The sequence below is a fragment of the Plasmodium gaboni genome, chromosome 7, assembly GCF_001602025.1.
Source record: "Plasmodium gaboni strain SY75 chromosome 7, whole genome shotgun sequence".
Taxonomy (NCBI): Eukaryota; Apicomplexa; class Aconoidasida; order Haemosporida; family Plasmodiidae; genus Plasmodium; species Plasmodium gaboni.
The window spans coordinates 897,810-906,365 of record NC_031487.1 but is presented as its reverse complement, the minus strand read 5'-3'; the positions used below and the strand labels follow the sequence as shown (position 1 = coordinate 906,365).

Sequence of the window (8,556 nt, the reverse complement as noted above, 5' to 3'; positions counted from 1 at the left end):
ATAACAAATGCTCACTTTAAAATATGCACAAAATAAAAGTACTTGAATTATATTGTGGAATAGGAGGATTACACTATAGTTTGTTTCAAGCTTTTATAAATTTTGTTCATACGAATAAGCCAAAAGAAAAAAATGATACAGTAAAGGAACCTCATGAGATTAATAAAAAAAATGATATATGTAATCTCCAAAATAAATATGATACATATAAAGATGATATACATAATGATATAAAAAATTATAAAAGTATCGAGATTCATAAATATCATGATTGTACTTTAACATGTTTAAATGATTTATTTTGTTTTATTTCAGTCGATTTAAATCCTATAGCTAACCATACCTATTTTCATAATTTTAAAGATTCCACCATTTTATTAACAGAAGCGAGAGATATCAATAAATTTTTTAAATCCAAATGTGATAGTGTGGATAAACAAAATAATGCGTCAACTGATAGTGAAAAAAAAAAAATAAAAAAAAAAATAAATAAAAAAAAAAAAAAAAATAACAATAACAATAATAATAATAATAATAATAATAATAATAATAATAATAATAACAATAATAATGATGATGATAATATTTTTAATATAAACAAAAATTATATCATACAAACAGATATAAATAATATTATGCCCGAATTTTTAAACAATCATCATTTCAACATATTATTAATTTCTAATCCTTGTCAACCATATACAAGACAAAATAAAAAATTTAAAGAAATCAATTTGGATCTCCTATTCTGCAACAAAAACATATGCAAGGAAAATATAAATAATAACATTTGTAATGATAACCATAATTTTTATATTAATGATAATCAGAATGATCAATTTAATATAAATAATATAAATATAGACGAGTTAAATAATTATCTATACAATGATAAAGATGAAAGAACAAAAAGTTTTATACATATATGTACATTACTTACTAAAGTAGATTTTAAAAATTTACCAGAGTTTATATTTATAGAAAATGTAAAAAATTTTGAACTCTCTTCTTCTTTTTTATATTTTATTTATTGTATTAAAAATAATTATTCTTTTCAAACATATTTACTTTCTCCATTACAATTCGGTATACCTAATGAACGTTTTCGATTTTATTGTATATGTAAAAAAAACAATTATGATTATAAACATACAAATAATTTATTAAAACAAAATTATATGAAAGATAAGAACATAAATTTATATACAAATTCTTTAATACCCAAAAATTATTTACATAAAAATAATATACATGAAGAAAAAAAAAATCAAAGTCATTATTATAATAATATCAATTCTGATAATATTATTTTTTATACACCACATTTAATAACATATCTAGATGTTAATAATAATTTTAATATTACAAATAATATATGGAATCATATTAATATATATAATAATTATTTAGATACCTATCAAGTTCAAAATAAAATATTGCTAAAAAACGCTTCCTATTGTTTTGATATAATCAATATTAATAAAAAAACAACCACCTGTTGCCATGTGGCAAATTATCATCATCATCAGAAAAAACAAAACGGAAACAATATTTCCAATGATCAACAAAACAATTATATGGACGCAAAAAGAAATTACGCCATGTGTTTTACTTCTAATTATGGAAGATACATAAAAGGTTCAGGTTCTATTTTATATTATAATCGAAAGAATTATACTAATGAAGGTGAAGAAAATACAAAAAAAAAACAAACAAATGTGTCAACAAAAGAGAATAAAGAAAATGTTAATACATTTAATTATATATCCAATCCTATATCTCCATCTCATAATGACACTTATCAAATGCATAAAAAAAAAAATTCCATGAAAAAATATGAAAATAATGTAAGATATTTTACTCCGACAGAAATTTCGAGATTAATGGGATTTAAAATGAAAACAAATAATATAAACATAAACCAAAATGAAAAAAAAAACACATATGGAAATATTTTTTGGAATATCGATCATATCAATCATACATGTGCTTATTATAGTAATAAACATTATTGTGATGTGCTAAATAAAAATGCATGCTTATTAACATATAAAAATCACACAAATATAAATAATCATTCTTATCAAAATTATCATAAAAATAATTGTTTATGTCATGAATTTGTCTTTCCAAACTTTTTAACAGATAGACAAAAATATAAATTAATTGGAAATTCAGTTAATGTAATTGTTATATCATACATTTTTCACGTCCACAATATATTTGATCACATATAAAATAATATATATATTATATATATATTATATATATATTATATTTATTATGTTATAATAATTAAATTTTTTTTTTTTTTTTTTTCATTTAATTAACTAAATGTTTATTTGTCATTTTATTCTTTTCTTTAAATTTTTTTTTTTTTTTTGTTAATTAAAAAATTACCGCTTTTTATAAAAACAATTAAATTTTTAAAACATTTATGGAATAATATAAATTAATATAATTATATTTAAAATATAATTTATATTTTTGTAAAATAAAATAATATTATAATATATATATATATATATATATATATGTATGTATAAATGAAGTGCCATCTTGTATTTTATAATATTATATATAATAAATATATTTCTCTCAAAAGAAATACTCCTATAAAAAAAATACAATATCTTGTAAATATATTTATAAATTTATAAATTTATATATGTAAGCAAATATAATATAGTATTCAATTATAATTTATTTATTTTATGTTTTTCTATATTTAAAATATATATATATATATATATTTATGTATTTATTTGTTTATGAATAATAAAATATTGCTAATATATAAAAGGCCTATAATATTTCCTTCTTGTCATAATTAAAATATGACTTCTACATTTTTGTTTTTTTAAAAAGGTTTTATATTGAATATTATATATATATATATATTTTTTCTATATATGAATATTATTATTACAAATTGTTTTTTTTTTTTTTTTTTTTTTTTTTTAAATATAATAATTTATAAATAATTATCAATCATAAAATAATAATTAAAATAAGATAAATATATTCTATATATATATTACTAATATGTAAAATAAGTTAACCTTTTAATTTATAATATATTACTATTATATGTTTTGTTTATATTATATATAAAAATATATATATATATATATATATATATATATATATATGTATAATTATTTTCATATTAAAAAATGTTGATACATTTTGTCATGAGGAATAAAACTTTCTCTTCATTCTCTATGTTTTAAAAGACTTCTTCCCTTTTAATTTGATACATTATATATTTATTTTTTTATCAGCATCTTAATATATTTCATTTATTCATACATATATTAATCCATTTATTCTTTTATCCATTTATTTATTTATTTTTTTTTGTTATTAATTGCTTTCTTCAATTTTGTAATGAAATTTCTTCAAATAATAAAACATCTCAAATTACAAAACAAAAAGAACGCACTTGGTCATTTTGTAAATTGTCGTACTTATGAACATTTCACTAATATTAACAAAATATTTTTCAATAACTACAGTTCGACCAAGGAATATTCTGAACATGGTCAGGTGAAAATTGAAAACTACCTGAACAGTACATTACAATATGATGAAAACAGCCAAAAAGGGTCAACAAATAATTTAAAAAATGGAAAGCACAATATGTATAATTCTGAAACAAATGTTAATATAAATGAAGACAAATATAAAGATAATAATATATCTAGTAATAATAGTCAATACAATAATAATAGTAGTAATTCTTTTTTTTTTCATTATGAAGAACATGGGTTGAAAGACACCATCGATGATGTAGTTAACGAGAATAAAAAAAAAAAGATGAACAGATTTTATTTAGACAGTCAAGCAACCACAATGATTGACCCAAGAGTATTAGATAAGATGCTACCATATATGACTTACATATATGGAAATGCTCATTCAAGAAATCATTTTTTTGGATGGGAATCAGAAAAGGCTGTGGAGGATGCGCGAACAAATATTTTGAATTTAATAAATGGTAAAACTAATAAGGAAATAATATTTACATCAGGAGCAACTGAAAGTAATAATCTTGCTCTGATAGGTATATGTACATATTATAATAAATTGAATAAACAAAAGAATCATATTATAACATCTCAAATTGAACATAAATGTATTTTACAAACATGTCGATTTTTACAAACAAAAGGATTTGAAGTAACGTATTTAAAACCAGATACAAATGGCATAGTAAAATTAGATGATATAAAAAATAGTATTAAAGATAATACTATAATGGCATCATTTATATTTGTAAATAATGAAATTGGTGTTATACAAGATATTGAAAATATAGGAAATCTGTGTAAAGAAAAAAATATTTTATTTCATACTGATGCTTCCCAAGCTGCTGGAAAAGTCCCTATAGATGTGCAAAAGATGAATATTGATTTATTGTCAATGTCTGGTCATAAATTATATGGACCTAAAGGTATAGGTGCTTTATATATAAAAAGAAAAAAACCAAATATCAGATTGAATGCTTTAATCCATGGAGGTGGTCAAGAAAGAGGTTTAAGATCAGGAACTCTTCCAACGCATTTAATTGTTGGATTTGGAGAAGCTGCTAAGGTATGTTCTTTAGAAATGAATAGAGATGAGAAAAAAGTTAGATTTTTTTTTAATTATGTAAAAGATTATTTAATAAAACATTTAGATTATATTGTATTTAACGGATGTCAAATAAATAGATATTATGGAAATATGAATATATCTTTTTTATTTGTTGAAGGAGAAAGTTTATTAATGTCTTTAAATGAAATAGCTCTAAGTTCAGGTTCAGCATGTACCTCAAGTACATTAGAACCTAGTTATGTTCTTAGATCTATAGGAATTTCAGAAGAAATAGCACATACATCTATTAGAATAGGTTTCAATAGATTTACTACTTTTTTTGAGGTACAACAATTGTGTTCTAATTTAGTAAAATCGGTCAAAAGATTAAGGAGCATCTCACCTCTATATGAAATGGAGTTAGAAAAAAAAAATTCTTCAAATGACGACATTCCAAAGTTTATATGGACATAAATATAGAAAAATATACATATATATATATATATATATATATATATATATATATATATTATGGATGTGTATTTTATCTGTAAATAATTTTTTGTACTTTAAATAACTAATATATAACATATATATAGATAAATATTTGTATTATAAAAATATTGTGTAGTTATATATACATATATATATAAGTACACATTTAAATATATACATATTAATTTTTTTTTTTTTTCCCCCCATTTGAATATGCTTGTAGCATTATATAAAAGTTATATTGAATAGCTTTTTATTAAAAAAAAAAACACAAAATTAAAACTATTGACGTGTTTGGTTAATATTATATATATATATATATATATATATTATATATATATTTATTTATATATTTATTTATTTATTAAGAAACGTGGAATAGCTTCGAAAATATATATCATTATATATTTTCATTTTATATTTTAATAAACATAATAAAAATAAGATATATAATATTTTTAAAAATATGTTTTTCAATACATTAAATATATTAAATCATAATTTTGTGGTTCAACATTTTTATATAATAAAAAAAAATTAAAATTATAAATATGGTAAAATTATATGTAATAATGGGCTTCACATATATATTAATTTTTATATTATTACATATACCTTAATAAGAAAGAAATGGCAGGTACACATATATAAATATTATATATATATTATATATATATATAATATATTATTTTAAAATATATCTTATACTTTTTATTTTCATTATGAAAAGAGCTTACAATTATATCATATCATATGATTTTTTTTTTTTTTTTTTTTTTTTCTGGGGCTTTAAAAAAAAAAAAATTAACACTTTCTCCTTTTTCTTTATTAAGATACAAAAATATATATTATTTTATTTATTTATTCACCTTATTTGGTTATATAAATAATATATATATATATATATAATAATTCGTTTGTATTTTTGTTTTTATTTTATTTTATTTTATTTTTTATTTTATTTTATTTTTTTATTTTTTTTGTTTCCTTCAGACTCGATAATAAAATGAGAAGATCCTTTTATTATTACATGTTTGATTTTATTTGATTTGATTTGATTTTTTTTTTGGCCTTATTAAATACTGATATAAGATATATAGTTGTTATTATAGAATTATGAAAAATTATAAGTGAAATTATAGGAGCAAAAAAATAAAAAGAAATAACAAAAATTAGAAAAAAAAAAAAAATTGCCTTATGAATTATATATATATATATATATATATATTAAATGTGTTAATTATATTTTTTTCTTTATTTTTCTTTATTTCATTTTAGTAAGTTTTTAATTTTTTTTTTTTTTTTGATTTTTTTCTCGTGTGTGATTCAAAAAAAATGAAAAGAATAATGTTATTCTTTTTAATTATATGGGCAATAAATATTAAGAGATATATAAATTATAATTTAAAAATAAAATTAAAGACGTTTACTAATAAAATATTTATGTCTGGAAGAGTTCAATTAAAATCAACAAAATTACAACATAGAAAAAGGCCAAGAAAAAGAAAAAAATCTAGCATATATCCAACCCCTGTTTTATATCACCCTAGACAAAGAGATTATTTTAATTTGCAAGGTGAATATACATGTCTTCCAAGTGAAGATATATTAAATTTATTATCACAAAACAAATTATATTTATTAATACAAAGTATAAGAAATAAAAATAACGATGCCATAAACAAGATATTATATAAAGATGTGAATAATATTTATATAGATAAAAATCATATATATTATGATGAAAAAAATTTAGAATCAAAAGAAAATATAAACCAAAATGTAAACGAAAATGTAAACCAAGAAATAGAAAAACAAATGGAAAAACAAATGGGAAAACAAATACAAACACATAGTAATAAAAATATTAATCATTTATATGATCGTGAAAAAAAAACTAGCAGAAATTTTATAAAATTTTCTAATTTTAATAAGTATTATAATAATAATAATAATACAGAGGATGAGATTTCTAACATAGATAATAACGATAGTGATAATAATATTTCTAATAATAATAGTGAAGAAAAAGAAAAACTAAAAGATAACACATTTATTGATATAAATAATATTTATTTTTATTTTAAAAAAGTAAACATAACTAATATAAATAAAGATAATATAAATGATGATATATATAAAGAATTATTACAACTAAAAAAAATATCCTTAAAAAATGAAGACCCTATAGGATATAATATATATAAATATTTTTTGAATATTATTACAAATGTAGATAGAGAAAAATATATGGATGATTTTTTTTTAGTTAAATTTATTAATAATATATGGATCAATAAAAATATACATAAATATTTCTATTTCTTAAATTCTTTATATGATCGTATGAAAAAAATATCATATAAATTATTTTCTTTAAATTATAATATTGATATTATTGGTCATGATGAAGAAAAAAAGAAAATGATGTATTTTCAAAGACATGAATTATTTGATAAAATTATAAAAAAAACTAAATATATACCGAACTATATTTTAAAACATAACTATATATATTCTAATAATATTTTTAATCTTTATAAATATGATATAAATACAAATTCATATATAAATAATTTTGATAATACATATAAAGAAGTATCTGTTGATGACTTTTTAGATAATGAAAGAAAGAAAAATCTAAATATCTTCTACAACCAAGAAAAGTTTCAACCCTTCTATGAATATGCTCAACGTTATGATAAAAATAATCAAATGAAACATGTAATGACTGTTGTTTATGGAAATGAAAGAAAACAAAAGGATTCGAATGAACTCCACGAAAATAATGATGATATAAAAAATGTTGATAATGTTATAAATAATAATAATGAAAAAACATCTATACAGCAAGGAATAAAAAATGACAAAGGGGATAAAAAAAAAAAAAATACAAACACTAATAGTAATAATAATGATATTAATAGTAATAGTAATAGTCATAGTAATAATCCAAATGAACCAACTTGGCTATCTGCAATAAGAAAGAACCCAGATTTAAAAAACGAAATCTTAAATAAAATATGCGAAAAAATGCATGCAGAATTTCGTGAAATGAATGTCTTAACTGAAGATAATAAAATCGATTTAAACAGAATCGATGATATTAAAAATGATAAAGATAATTTGTTATATAAAAAAGTTTATGCTATGCGTGATTATTTTTATAAAATTTTTTATGATAATTATAATCCTAATTTAGATATATATGAGTTAGAAACTTATGTAGATGCTGAATACAGAACTTTTTCTTATAAAAAGGATCTAGATGTTCTATTTAAAAATTGGGTTCTAAATGAAAATAAACAATTACCAGTGGTACATTTTGCTAAAAAAGATGTTGAGCTAGCCAAAATAAGATACATGTCAAAAACAAAGAGAAAAGAATTAGAGTTTAATGAGAGGTTTGCAGAGAGACATGGTAAAGGAAAGATTCCATTTAGACGAAATTTTGATGATAACAAAGAAAATGACGAAAAAGAA

General features: G+C 19.1%; 3 protein-coding genes across 3 annotated transcripts in view; all 3 read left to right on the top strand.

Moving 5' to 3' along the window:
* Nucleotides 1–23: 23 nt before the first annotated feature.
* Nucleotides 24–2,237, top strand: PGSY75_0727300 (DNA (cytosine-5)-methyltransferase; the record flags this gene model as incomplete). Its single annotated transcript, XM_018785108.1, has 1 exon — nt 24–2,237. The coding sequence occupies one exon, from the start codon at nt 24–26 to the stop codon at nt 2,235–2,237; it is 2,214 nt and encodes a 737-aa protein (XP_018642609.1).
* Nucleotides 2,238–3,390: 1,153 nt separating this feature from the next.
* On the top strand, nt 3,391–5,052 carry PGSY75_0727200 (putative cysteine desulfurase; the record flags this gene model as incomplete). Its single annotated transcript, XM_018785107.1, has 1 exon — nt 3,391–5,052. One exon carries the CDS (start codon nt 3,391–3,393, stop codon nt 5,050–5,052), a length of 1,662 nt encoding a protein of 553 aa, XP_018642608.1.
* A 1,356-nt stretch (nt 5,053–6,408) lies between these two features.
* The window catches only part of PGSY75_0727100 (hypothetical protein), a gene marked incomplete at both ends in the record, with an annotated part of 3,057 nt that continues 909 nt past the window's right edge, over nt 6,409–8,556 (top strand). The window contains one exon of the mRNA XM_018785106.1: nt 6,409–8,556. This exon is cut by the window's right edge and continues 909 nt beyond it. Coding sequence (XP_018642607.1) covers nt 6,409–8,556 — 2,148 coding nt within the window.